Below are 14310 nucleotides of genomic sequence, written 5' to 3'. Positions count from 1 at the left end.
TGGTAAAACTCAACTGTTTAACTCATAAAATGAGCCTATTACAAAAAAAAAAAGAAAAGAAAAGTGGAACATTTTTTTTTTAAATGTAAATTTGACTTTAATAGTGAGTAAACCCATTGTAATTCGGAACTGTTGACTTAATTTTTACAATTATGCACATAGTTCCTTTACTTAACAATTTTAAGGCAGCGGGTTAACTCACTTTTTAAAGTACTCAAATAATCGCTTTAAAAGCAATGGGTTTACTCACATTTTAAAGTAGTTCATTTTTCACAGTGAGGATTCCATTCACATTTGAGCCTTAAAAACACAAACAACACAAGAGAGAGAAGTGCGAACACAAAAAGTTCTTATTTTCCATTTATTTGTAAATGCATCTGACATATATCAAGAAAAATATATAATATTTATATATATATATATTGAATTGTTATTATGTACATTGGTTTACATTTTACAGGGGACATTTATACAATCAAAGACGTGAGATACGTCAGTAGAAGAATATCCGGTACTCTCTGATCCAACAACATTTTGTACAAAGCCTGTACATACAGTATACATACATTCAATGTTGGCCACAAGCACCGATTTCACCGAGAAATTTCATGTAGACGGCAAGGAATGCATTGCTAACAGCAGCCTCCGCCTGGGTGTCTGTGTTACTGGTGATGTAGTTGTACTGAGTGGGGGTTGATGATACGATGGCACCGGTTTGCATGTTAAACAGGCACAAAACAGCAGCAAAACATCCACATACTGTACGTCTCCTTCATTCCTAAGAGGAATCTTCTGGTCTGCGAGAGGTCTGGTTTCCTCGCGCTCATCAACATCTGATGTGAGATCAGATTTCCAGACCACAACAGTTGCTAAATATTATAAGCAGAGCAGCAAAACCATACCGTAATCATTTCTACGTGATCCCTCAAACCACAGTCAAATGGCAGCTTGAGATGGTTCTGGTTCTTGAAATGGCAGAATTGTCCTGTCGTCACATTATATCGGCGAATGCGCGTACGGCTGTGCCTGTCGGTGCAGTAAAAAGAGGCACTCTGGGTTTGTTGGACTACAGTTTTGGCGAAAACAGACTGCATAGATCAGATTGCATTGTTACAAAGCTCTCCAAAAAACCCAATTATACAACACGTTAAATATTAGCATGAACTATCAGCACCCCACTGGATATCACACCCATTTTCTTTTAGCGAACACATGGTCTGCATGTCCTATCAGTAGTCAAGCTGTGCCCATGACTACAGTTCCCATGAAGAGCTCCAGATGCGTCCCAGACTTCACTTCCCATGCATGAGGATTTGACCTGCAAGCGTCCCCTGTGTGTGCAGGAGCTCGCGGTTCAGACCGGTTAGCACCTTGCAATTCCAGTTTCTGTCGTTCAAGCTTGTCATTTTGGCAGATAGTGTAGTAGTCCCAGGTCAAAAGGACTGTTTGAGGCAGGTTACGAAGGGTTGATACGTCTGTATTAACCTAGCTTAGCTATTGACTCACTATCATATTTCTCAGACAAAACGTGTTGAAAATCTCTTCAAACCGCAAGCATTCAACCACAAATGCCTTGGCCCCCATTGTGAACGTTTAGATTAGAGAAAGGCCCAGAAGCTATTTTTTTTTTTTTTTTTTTTTGGATGAAAGCAACCAATGAAATGACAAAAATGAAGAATGAAATGAAGATCAATTCAATACTGATCAGAAGGCCGATTCACATCCAACAAATGTGCGTGTTTTGACTTCGGTTGATTTCGCTATATGGTCTGTCCTTCACAGTTTGCAGGCATACAACTGAAAGTCAAGAGGAAAAGCCTCCATGTTTGCCAATAGCTTATAATGGCACAGTCCTACCCAGCAGGCACCTTGATGGCAAAAAATATTTTTTTAAAAATCAAAAATGCTATCTTGATGTCAAAACGACATTACATTGACATTCAACATTAAAGTCGAAAAACACCTCAATTTATTTTTAGGTGTTCTTTGACGCCAATATTAAACGTCAATGGCCTATATGCACACAGATGTTTAATGTCAGCCAGCTAGCCCCAGGGCTTCCGGTGAATTGTCATCCCATGCAAAATCACCACGTTTAAGATCTGATTTCTTTAAAAAAACAGCAATCTTCACTACCTTGCTGAAATGTGATATAAAGTGGGTCAGACAAAACAAGAAGCACTGCATTAAATTATATTTTCCCCTATAGTATTTCAAATTTTCGGCACCTGTGTTTAAAATAGCGTCTTTTATCTCTTTCGTCTCAACCAAATGGATGCTTAAGTCTATTTAACTGAATATATTTGAATTACAACATCAATCCTGTAATGGAATTGAAAATAGTCACATAAACACCGGAACTTCACCGGAAGTTCATCATTGGCTGAAAAACACCAGCTGTGCATATAACCCATTTGATGTCATTTTGAAATCAAGGTAGTTTACATAGCAGGGATACAAACTCCAGTGTACATTTGTAGTTTTAATATCACAATACTTTTCTGTCGTGATTTCGGTGGTCGAAATGGCATCAGTGTGTGGATGACAAATGGACGTCAAGATTTAAACATAAAATCAATTAGCATTTTTGACATTTTTTTACCATCCAGACTCATTGGGACACACTCAGGTCTACATATCTGGGAACAGTGAAATTCGTAACTGGAGGTACGTCTGCTCGTAGTTTTTGTTTTTGGAAATCCACCAGATGCCACTGTGTGCGCTTTTTGATGATCTCAAATTTCTCTTATGGCTGATTTACACTTTCGCCTGGCGCTGCATTACGGAAGTCTGCTGACTGAGCACGCACCTCACGAAATGGACAAGACTTTTATAATTGACGCATTCACCGTTGAGATATTCTTTAAATGACAGGGGTTGCTCAAAAGAAAGCGATCGTAAAATCAGATGGAGAAACATAAAAGTAGGAAGTTTCCGGAACTACATCATATCATTAATATTATGCAAGATTTTTAAACTATTTTTATTATTTTTAGAAATTATTATTTTAATCATTATAAATATTTTTATAACCATTCAAGATTTTTTTAAATTAAACTTTGATGCATCACTTGCTTTTGTTCATATCTCGGACAGTTCTACCTATTAAAGTTTATATAAATGACAACAGAACATAGGCTGCTTAACAAAAAAAAGTACATTTGCTAAACAATACTGATAGCTTTTTTTAGATTTAGCTCACATTTAGCCCACAATTCGCACATTACTGTCTGGTTAGTTTCTGTCCTCTAAAGCCTAGAAAAACAGAGCATCAGTATATTGTAAACTGATAGGTTCATATATTAATTTCCAGTTATCAAAGAAATTATTTGTTCCTTCATATTAGTTTTGTAACTATTAAATTGTTTTAAATTCAAAACTGTAATAAATACATCAGTGGTAAACCTATAAATGGTGGAAAAATATATTCTGTAAATGTTTATTAAAACCACATGGGTCTCCACTTTTGCCATGACCTCTCTTTTTGGTTTTAACAAACTTATACCTCTGGTTTTTCTACTTTTTAACAAAAACCTTCTTCCTTTCTCACGGCTGTTGCAATTTCTAGCCAATAATTTTCAGACAAAATCTCATCAAAGTGATTCATTTTTAACTCAAATCAAACGTGGCGCTGCGCGCACTGTTCACTTGAGTCTCAAAAAATTTTGTGTTCTCCGTCAGCCGAAAGCATGTCGCATGCACCCAAAGCAAACCTCCACAAACACCTCGATGATGTCACATTCGCCATGCACACTCAAGCGAACTTCAGCCGACCAGGCCAGCTTGCTGTCGACCGACTAACCCACCCACTCACCCCTTTCCCTAAACCCAACCGTTTGGTTTCCCTGAACCCAACCAGATTGTTTTCAAAAGCAATCTAAAAAAGAAAAGCTGTTAAGGCATTTTACCATGTCGTTTTCAGCCTGTTGTTTATTTTACTTTTGCTTTTGTTTTACCTGGTGTCTGGAACCGTTTTGTCGTCGGACTCGAACCCTGATGTTGCAGTCAACTCCGCTCCGCACACCAAGTCCATCGACGTATGCGACAAGCTACTGAGCAAACTGGCAACACCGGAAAAAATGTCCATACGGAGGTAAGCGGTTAGCTGGTAGCGTGAAAATGACGGAAGCCGTTGGCGGTGTCATACCACCCTGTAGCTTTCATTTTAAAGACAAAATGTAGCCAGACATACCTCTAGCTATATAATTTGCACTCTCCAGAAATGTAGACATGTGTATGTATGTTTTGACATCAAGGTGCCCACTAGGTACCAATGATCAGTAGCTCAAATGAACTCCAGTTTGTTTCTTTGTTTGATTTTTTGGTTTAGAGAAGCTAAACACGTTACGATGGCAAAAAGAAGCAACTTTATCATGATATTAAACAAGGAATGTTGATGACGGGCAGATACATCAACAATTCACACATCGGGAAAAAAAATGCTTTGAACGTTACACTTGCTCTCGAAAACATAGAAAACAATCGTTGAACGCTACAAAAATACAATCTACGAATCTGTGAGGCCGACGAGTCAAGTAACAGTTTCAAAACAAACTCTTCTTCAGCTCATCCGAGCCTCAAGTAATAAATTATCACAGTACCACAAGTCTTTCGTTGGTTGGTTTGCTCTTTCTATCTCTGTGTCTCCACGGTGGGGGGTTTGCAGGGTCAGTGTGCAGTGCGCGCTGTCCTGCTGCTTCGTGGAAAGCGATGGACTTTGATGTGTTTGGACAGGTGATCACTGCGGGCAAATTTCTTCTCACAGACGGGGCACTGGTAGGGCTTCACTCCAGAGTGAGACCGGCGATGCCGCGATAGCTCGTCCGACCGGGAGAATCTGCAAGAAAAGTCCAGAGATTAAGCCAAATATGCACTGATCCTTTGTTTCAATTAAACAATATGTATTGTGGAAAGCACTGTACAACTGGGTTATGCCCTTTCCTTGGTATTTTGATTCATGACCGTGTCTAAAAAAGGAAGAGGGTCTAAATGCTTCTGTTACAGTTGTTTTGAAGTCAACATGGTCTTTATTTACGTTCCTCATCTTGCTCTCGTGATCGTTCATCTAAATATAGTAACTTTGTATGCCTCTGAAACTACTATCCTAACTTTTACTTCAGTTGTGTCTCATGTTTTTCCAAACGGAATATTCTTTTTCATAATGATTAGGGAAGAAATTTACATGAAAATTCCACAAGCAAGATTTCTTGTGGACGTTAAGTAAACATCCATTGCTTAACTGGATTTCCATTATGGAAATACATAATAACAAACAAATCAGACCTTCATTAAAGATATTCTTCATTTACTTTTGAGTTTCGTTCTTCTGTTGAACACAAAATATGAGATTTTGAAGAATGCTGGTTGCACTTACATAGTCAATAACATTTTTCAAAAGAAAAGAGAAACTCAAATAAGTTTTAAACAAGTGAAGGGTGAATAAATGATGACAATTTTCATTCTTATTTCAGTGTCTTCACTTAAATGTGATTTTGTAGGAGCAGAAATCGCTGCGAAACTGGACAAAAGGTGAAAATAGCCCTGGAGTTACTGAGTATCAAAATGAAAACACTGAATCAGTGACAGTGAATTCTCTCTAACAGGCTTTGAGTCGAATAATCTGACACAGAGCGCATGCAGAGTCCGTTAAAACTGTCAAACAATTGCTCAGTGTCTTCTCTGCTGCGCAGCAAATGGTTTGAGCTCAGAGCAGATCTAATGAGCAACTATATTTAACCCAGAGCTTAACCCAGTGCTCAAGTTCCAACAGAAGATTTGCACCACATTCACGCTGTTAATGTTTTCTGAAAGCAACTATCAGAACTAGGAGGCAGAAAAAACTCAGCTATTTAAAAACAATTCCAAACATTTCCTTTAACTCAATCCAAGTTATTCCATCTACCCTGCACTGAGTAAAATAATAGAGCCTCCTGGGAAATTACATCTCCGGTCTACAAAATAACTCAACTTTACACTACGTTTATACTACCAATTGACATCTTACGCAATAATAAGCATCTGAAGAGAGGGTGTACTTCTGTTGGAAATGAGAAAAGCAGCTCTTGCTCAACCCCATGCCGAGGTTTCATATGAAGCCATAGGCGAGGTAGTATCTGTTTCTAATGTCCCGGGAACATGTGTAGAGTATTTGCAAGGCTATAAAAACCAGTCCCTCTCTCTCCTGCTTAGCTTTTCTTCCAGCTTTATAACAAGCTTAGACAGGAAAGTTGCAGTTGCAGCTATGCTAGCTGTAATGTGCTAGCTTTGTGCTGAATCCAAACACAAAACCCCTGCAGTGCCTAAGAAAACTAATAAGATTCTCATTTCGAACACAAGAGAGAAGATTTCGCCATCTAAGTCATATAGCTGTGGTGGTTTTTGACTGTCAAGAGTATTTGATATACCACATGCATGGTATGTGCATGAGTCTTTGAAGTATATTGGGATGGGATAGCGGTGGACTAATTGTTGCCCTGTGGGACAGGATGGGATGAGGCACCCCTCCTTGTTGGACGTCAGAGCTCAAAATCAGAGCTGTTCTAGCATGCTCTACAGCAACTTTACTTTTGCACTGTAGGCAAAGAGTTACTCCTTTGCAAACACATAAAACTTTGCTTGCACCTATGCTTGCACCCAGCAGATACTTACTTTCTATTTTAAAATATGCTAGCTTGCTCTGCTACATGCACATGTTGATACTGCAAACTGCATTAGTTCCAATACAGCTTTTTATGCAGGTTTGCCCTATACTAACCTTTGTGTGCAAGCTGCATGAAACAAAGTATGAGCTTCCTGGTTTGTTTCCAGCCCCCTATGGGGGAATAGCAAAGCACATGACATGTGCACGAAAGCGCATGTTGACACCAGGCCAACTGGTGTGTTTTCCAGTTAAGCACCATTTTTAAGACTATTGTGTGCACTTTTAGGTCTAAGAAATCTCCAATCAGAATGCGAGCATGGTTTTGTGTGTTTGTGTCACTTGGACAATTTTATTTGCGGAGCACCAAAGGAATGCTGAAAATGCTGGCAGATCACTGCCGCAGCCTGGCTTGAGGCAGCCAATGGGGCATTCTTCTTTTGCTTTCTTTCCCTGCATCCATTTCCTGACGGTGTTTCTGAGACCTCAATCAGACTCTCAGACTGCTGAAGGACAGTCACTGCCAACTGCTATCCAGAAGCAGGGCTAACCAAGGTCACTGATAACAACAGACCTCACCAAGATTAAGTCTTACCACACTTAACTAGAGACTTCTCTCTTTAGCATTAACCTGACATTCTGTTTTTTTTTTTTTTTAAGAATTTGGTAATATTGGCATGAAACTAGCAACATGGTGGCTCAGTGGTTAGCACTGTCACCTCACAGCAGGAAGATTGCTGGTTTGAGTCGAGTTTGCATGTTCTCCCAGTGTTTACGTGGGTTTCCTCCGGGTGCTCCAGTTTCCCTCACAGTCCAAAGACATGCGCTATAGGTGAATTGAATAAACTAAATTGGCTGTAATGTATGTGTGTGAATTAGTGTGTATGGAAGTTTCCCAGTACTGGATTGCAGCTGGAATGGTATCCACTGTGTAAAACATATGCTGAATAAGTTGGTGGTTCATTCCGCTGTGGCAACCCCTGATGAATAAAGGAACTAAACCGAAGGAAAATGAATGAATGGCATGAAACTAGGCATTGACTAGATCACTGACAGGAGCTGTCATCTCAGAGAGAGACGTGGAACCTGATTAAAGCTAAGTCAGGAATACTACTAGGCCAAGTGCTTGAAGAATGTAGTTACTCAAACTTGATAACTATTGCAATCAATTCAAGATTGCACTTTCTGAGTAAACATCACGCAGAAATATATGAACATATTATAACCAGCACTTGAAGCTTTATCAAGACTGTTGATCCTGACCTTACTACAACTGCTGGTGCACTTTACATGGTATCCAGGCCTGTTCGGTGAGATTGGAGCTGGACATAGACTAAGAGTAAACAATGAAGCAGCGAATAGGGCAAAGTCTGCCTCTTCAAAGACTTTATCTAATCTCCAAACAGCAGAGATAACACAAAACAAGACCCAAAAAAATCTAAGGACAAATTGAGAATGAAATTTACAGCTATGATACAAAGTGAGTGTCAAGCAGAGTAGGTAGCTGAATTGGAGTAATAAGTGATTCTTCCGACAAATTGTTCAGAAGCATGAGAAATCACATTGAATTGTGTATGCAACTTTACTGCAAACTACGCCTAATCAAATGTGCGTTAATGAATTGTTAGAGAAATGTTTACTACAGCCTGTAACATTAAAAAGTCTGATTGATTCAATTGGTTTGTTTATTTCAGGGGTCTTCAGTCTTGCTTCTGGTGGCTCATATTAATTAAATCCCTGAACCATGTAATCAAGCTCTTAAGGATTACACGACACTTCAATGCCTGTGTATTTCTGCAAGTTGGACGAATGGCAACAATGCAAACTAATATTCAAAAACTTGCTCAAAAGCAAAGAAATATGAGTGTCAACCTAGCAAATCGTTATTTTTCAGCCCTGCCTAGTCTCTGTCTGAAGTTCATTCATGGATGGTCAACAAAGATAATGACCACTTTCGCAATAACTACAACTTACTGAAGTGAAAGCCTTTCGTACACACACAGACCTTGACAGTTAACCTCAGTGCTTACGTAAAGGGGAAAAACTGTACAACACTGACATTTGTAAATGTATAGATCTGAAATCTGTCCAAACAATGTTTTCAAGTTTTTAAAGTTGTGCACACATGTGATGCCTCTGTCCTTTAACACTCACCTCCAGTCACAGCCAGGCCAAGTGCAGGCGAATGGTTTCTCGCCTGTGTGTCTCCTCAGGTGGGCCTTAAGGTGGCTGCTTTTGGTGTACATCTTGGCACAGCCAGGGAAAGTACACTTGTGCATTTTTATAAGATCAGCTACCAAGCTCTTCTGGAATTTATGACCCCCAACTACAAGCCCTGTGCCCTGGCCGTCACCTGTCCCGTTCTCCCCAAGACCTAAGGGTTTAGCGGCAATGGGAACTGGGGCAATGCGGACAAACTTGGAGGAAGAATTGTTAAGGCTGGCTGGTGGGATCACCTGAGGAACCAGAGCAAAGGTTTGACCCTGGATGTTGACGAGGAGCTGGGCTATTTTGATGTCCGAAGCAGGTGGTGTTGGCGATGAGGGGGATGGGGTTTTAGGGCTTGATTCCTGTTTCACTTGAATGGGCTGAAGCTGTAGAATCACAGGCATGCTAGGACTCTCCACCATCACAACCTTCCCAGAAGAGTCCTCCCTTTTCAACGAGCTCTGAGGATTTGTTGAGGTCCCTACTGTGGGACTTTTGGGATCAGAGTTGGCATCAACTATGTCACTCAAGACAGGCACTGTTTGGTCTAAGCTTTGAGCCCGAGGTTCTGTAGCTCCTTGGATGCTTGCACAGGTTACTAGACCCTCGCCAGCTTCCTCCTTCAAAGCCACCACCTCCATGTTTTCTTCCAGGAATTCCTCAATCTCCTCCAGAGTGGGCTGAAACAGTAGCCCCGCATGGTCCTCCAAGTCTCCAGGGAAAACAGGGAACTCAAAGCACTCCTCTTTGGCACGGTCCCGTCGTGACTCCCAAGCCAGCCCCATTGGAAGGACAGGAGGAACCATGGGAGATATTAAGGGTGAGGAGTTTTGGCTCAAGGTTAGGGACTGAGAGTGAAGGAAGTCAAGGAGGCCATCTTGGCTCTCTCCACTCGAGTTACTCCCACAACTAGAGCCCAACCCCTGAGACTCAGGGCTGGAACAGGAACGTGGGCTAGATGAGTCACTCAGGTTATCCTCTGAGAATGGAGATGGAAGCATATGGTACACCCCCTCGTCTGTCACCATATCCGATGGGTTATGGGCTGGCAGCAAACAAGTGTAAGGAAAGAAAGTCTCTTCATCAAGACGCAAGTGATCCACCATTCCTGGCTAATGCCTGTCCAAAGCAAGGTGGCCACTTAAACAGTTCCCTGCTGTGAATGATTCAGGCCTTTCTCTGTCTATAAAAAAGATAAGAAAAGTGGGATTAGCAACAATGACTTTTGATAGCTACATAACACTTTAATTTAGACATTAATTTAGGCTACAACAGTTTAATAGCAGTCAAACATTAGAAACCTGAGAGGCCCAATTTTTCAAGATCTCACTCAGTACATTTACAATTATATTTGGTTTGACTGAATAATAGCAAAATTGTACGAGACCAACAGGCCTTAATAGCTTGAATTAATTCAGAATGTATCTTACATTTACTATATATATGACAATGTAGTCTTGGTATTTTACAAACACACTCTCAAAGATACAAGTGTTCTCTTAAAAAAAGAAGGTGCAAGAAAGAACCAAAGTAATGCCACAGAAGACCATTTTTTTTGTGGAAAGGTTTTTAAATAACATTTTTTTTAATGATGGAGAAGATTTAGAAAATCTTAATATTAGTTTTTCCACTATAAAGAAGCTTTTGTGGAATGAAAGTTTCTTTATGGAACCACTGATGCCAGTAATTCACTTTTTATTTTAGAGTTTTATGCCTTTCAATGTTTGGCAGCATTGCAAAAGTTGCCATCAGATCAACTGTACACAGAACCAGGCCTACTATGACTCAATGACTCTATTCTAATCTACAAGCTAATGGCTAAGCTAACATCAACTCCTGCCTTAAGGATGTGTGAGGCGCTGGAAACAATTTACTGTAATAGCTGCATACGTCAAGCTAAAATAAGTATGTGAACATGTTACTCCATCGCTACAAGCCTTGCCATAAGCTAACCCCATTTAGACAAGATAGCATTGTGCACACACAGTCTTATATTATTGTGCTTGATTGGAAACAGATGATAACTGGAAACCAAAACTCTTGCCAAGGGCACACATACAAAGATGTTGTTATGTGTGAGACAACTCAGCATTTAAATCAGCAAACTTTGTGCAGTATCTTTGTTTTATGCTTCTTCTTTTTTGGTTAGTGCTAAACTTGATGTATAGAAATGTTTTTCTTGTTAGCATGGAAGTCCAACTGCTGCTATCAGCATATCAACTGCATGTATGACATTTAATAAGGCAACATTGTTCATTTCTGGGAAGCTAACAACAAAAGCAATTACTAATTTCATTATAACATTTCTTTGCCCATGCATTGAAATTAAAAGAAAAACAGAGTTTGCAGTCATAACAGTGTAATAACACATGATGAGGTTCTACCAAATGTAAATGAATCATATATTTGGTAATGCACACTCATAAAGTAAACACAAAAGTCTCCTTAAAAATATACTAAATGATCTCCATCATAGATGGTTGAAGTACTTCATGAATCAGTACAGGAAACTTTAAATGGTGTTGAATCGCGTTGGTGATTCTAGCGCCCCCTGTCTGTTGCAAAATGACCGAGAGTAACCCTGACATCTACAGGCAGTGTCAACACCCACATGTGTCCACTGCAAACTCACGAGGAGACCTTGTTTTTCAAATACCCTTAGACACAGTAGTTACTTTAAATCTTCCATTAATGACATACTCTTCAGCGTGTTCCAGGAAGAAATGTTAATTACATTTAAATATGTTTTGAAAATATATAATTGGTGTTGTTGCAACAATAATATTACAAGAAAATATGTGTATTAGTGTATTTAACAATATTAATAAACAACATTTACATTTGCAAAGCAATGTTCAATCATTAAAATATAAAATAATATAAATGTAATTTAGGAATAATAAAAACAAAGTTTTAAATATGCAACACTTATGTGCATGCTTTATAAAAGAAATATATGTGTTGTTTAATTATTAAATCTCTCTCTCTATATATATATATAGTCATATACTTGAACTTCATAAATACAGTTAATAACTCAAATTCAACGATTGATTTCCCTCACGTTTCGACGCAGCAAACAGTTGCGCGCAGTTTCCGCGCACGCACGCGACTGCTCGACGCGCAAATTAAAGCATGAAAACAAGCAAACTTACCTCTCTAAATGACTCGCATTAATCCTGGGTGCTTAAAGCGCCAGTAGAATCCGTTTCTCCGTGCTGAAGAATGCTTCATTAGCCGTTAAATGTGCCCTTGAGACATGAGGCGTCTCATGGCCGATCATGCTCTCCTGTCTGGAGTATTACGCTGCTGTCACACGATTGTGTCTTGTGGGCTTTAAGAGTAGATTTGGGGAAAGGCTGCTGAAGGCTCGTCTGCTCCACACGCCGGGATTGGTGGATCTGTCGACGAGGGCAGGACTCTTGCCTTTTGTCGTCAATGAACGGCTTTTACTGAAGTACACAGTTGCTTCTGTCAACTGACCGAGCGGAGGAACTTTAACTCTTGCGGCGGTTCTGCATTTGGCAGGGGAAAGATGTTTTTTTAGACAACAGAGGATGAGGTCAAGTGTAAAAGCTGTATAGGTAAAAAAATCAATAGTCATTAAACGACAGTTCACCGTATAATTTTAATCACTATTTACTCTCTCTCAAGTTGTTCCAAACTTTTATAAGTTGTTTTATTTTGTTGAATACTATTGAGGATGTTTTGAAGAAACCGTTGACTTCCATAGTAGGAAAAACAAACACTATGAAAGTCAATGGTTACAGGTTTGCAGCATTCTTCAAAATATCTTCTTTATTGTTCAACACAAGAAAGAAACCTATAAAGGTTTGAAACAAGTGAACAATGAGTAAATGATGATAGAATAGGTCAAAAGTAACAGCCATTAAAGGGACAGTTCATCGTAAAATAAAAATTTACTCACCCTTATGTTCATTTGAGTTGCTTTATTCTGTTGAATGTTGAACACTACTGAGGATGTTTTGAAGAAAGCTGCAAACATGTGACTTCCATTGTACTATTGACTTCCATAGTAGGAAAAACAAAAACTATGACTGCCATAGTAGAAAAAACAAAAACTATAGAAGTCAATGGTTACAGGTTTTTAGCATTCTTCAAAATATCGTCTTTATTGTTTAAAACAAGAAAGAAACTCATGTAGGTTTAAACATGTAAAAGATAAGTACATGATGATGGAATAGGTAAAAATTCATAATCAATTAAGAGACAGTTCACCGTAAAATGAAAATTTAATCACTATTTACTCACCCTCAAGTTGTTCCAAACTTTTTTGAGTTGCTTTATTCTGCTGAACACTACTGAGGATGTTTTGAAGAAAGCTGCAAACATGTAACTGTTGACTTCCATAGTAACAACTATAGAAGTCAGTGGTTACAGGTTTTCAGCATTCTTCAAATTATCTTCTTTTGTGTTCAACAGAAGAAAGAAACTCAAAAAGGTTTGAAACACGTAAAGGATGAGTAAATGATGATGGAATAGGTAAAATGAATAATCATTAAAGGGATAGTTCACCGTAAAATGAAAATGTATTCACTATTTACTCACACTCAAGTTGTTCCAAACTTTTTAAATTTGCTTTATACTGTTGAACACTAGTTTGGTTGTTTAAAAAAAAGCTGCAAACATTTAACCTTTGACTTCCAAAATAGGAAAAACAAATACTATGGAAGTCAATGGTTACAGGTTTTCAGCATTCTTCAAATTATCTTCTTTTGTGTTCTACAGAAGAAAGAAACTCAAAAAGTTTTGAAACATGTAAAGGGTGAGTAAATGATGATGGAATAGGTAAAATGAATAGTCATTAAAGGGATAGTTCACCATAAAATGAAAATGTATTCACTATTTACTCACACTCAAGTTGTTCCAAACTTTTTAAATTTGCTTTATTCTGTTGAACACTACTGAGCATGTTTTGAAGAAAGTTGCAAACATGTAACCTTTGACTTCCATAGTAGAAAAAACACCATGACTTCCATAGTAGAAAAAAAACCATGACTTCCATAGTAGGAAAAAGAAAAACTATGGAAGTCAATAGTTACAGGATTGCAGCATTCTTGAAAATATCTTCTATTGAGTTGCTTTATTCTGTTGAACACTACTGAGGATGTTTTGAAGAAAGCTGCAAACGTAATTGTTGACTTCCATCATGGGAAAAACAAATACTATGGAAGTCAATGGTTACAGGTTTGCAGCATTCTTCAAAATATCTTCTTTTGTGTTCAACAGAAACTCATAAAGGTTTGAAACAAGTAAAGAGTGAGTAAATGATGAAAGATTCTTCATTTTTGGGTGAACTGCCCCTTCAATAGTTCCCCAGTTGACTGATAATTACATTAAGAAGTAGAAACTTTTTCATATTACAAATTTTCTGGACACACCATACAATAAGGTTGCAATAGTTGATGGTAGTTAACATTAACTAACACGACAGGGAAAGAAGA

The 14310-nt window shown here is 38.7% G+C and overlaps 1 protein-coding gene across 1 annotated transcript; it reads right to left on the bottom strand.

The window, feature by feature from the left end:
• Positions 1–347: 347 nt before the first annotated feature.
• On the bottom strand, positions 348–12191 carry klf15 (Kruppel like factor 15). Its single transcript, XM_056448904.1, has 3 exons — positions 12001–12191; positions 8792–10028; positions 348–4837 (listed from the first exon to the last, which is right to left on the bottom strand). Exons 2-3 carry the CDS (start codon positions 9949–9951, stop codon positions 4669–4671), a joined length of 1329 nt encoding a protein of 442 aa, XP_056304879.1. The 5' UTR covers positions 9952–10028; positions 12001–12191; the 3' UTR covers positions 348–4668.
• Positions 12192–14310: the final 2119 nt, after the last annotated feature.

The sequence above is a fragment of the Danio aesculapii genome, chromosome 23 (assembly GCF_903798145.1).
Source record: "Danio aesculapii chromosome 23, fDanAes4.1, whole genome shotgun sequence".
Taxonomy (NCBI): Eukaryota; Metazoa; Chordata; class Actinopteri; order Cypriniformes; family Danionidae; genus Danio; species Danio aesculapii.
This window is presented reverse-complemented; position numbering and strand designations above follow the sequence as displayed.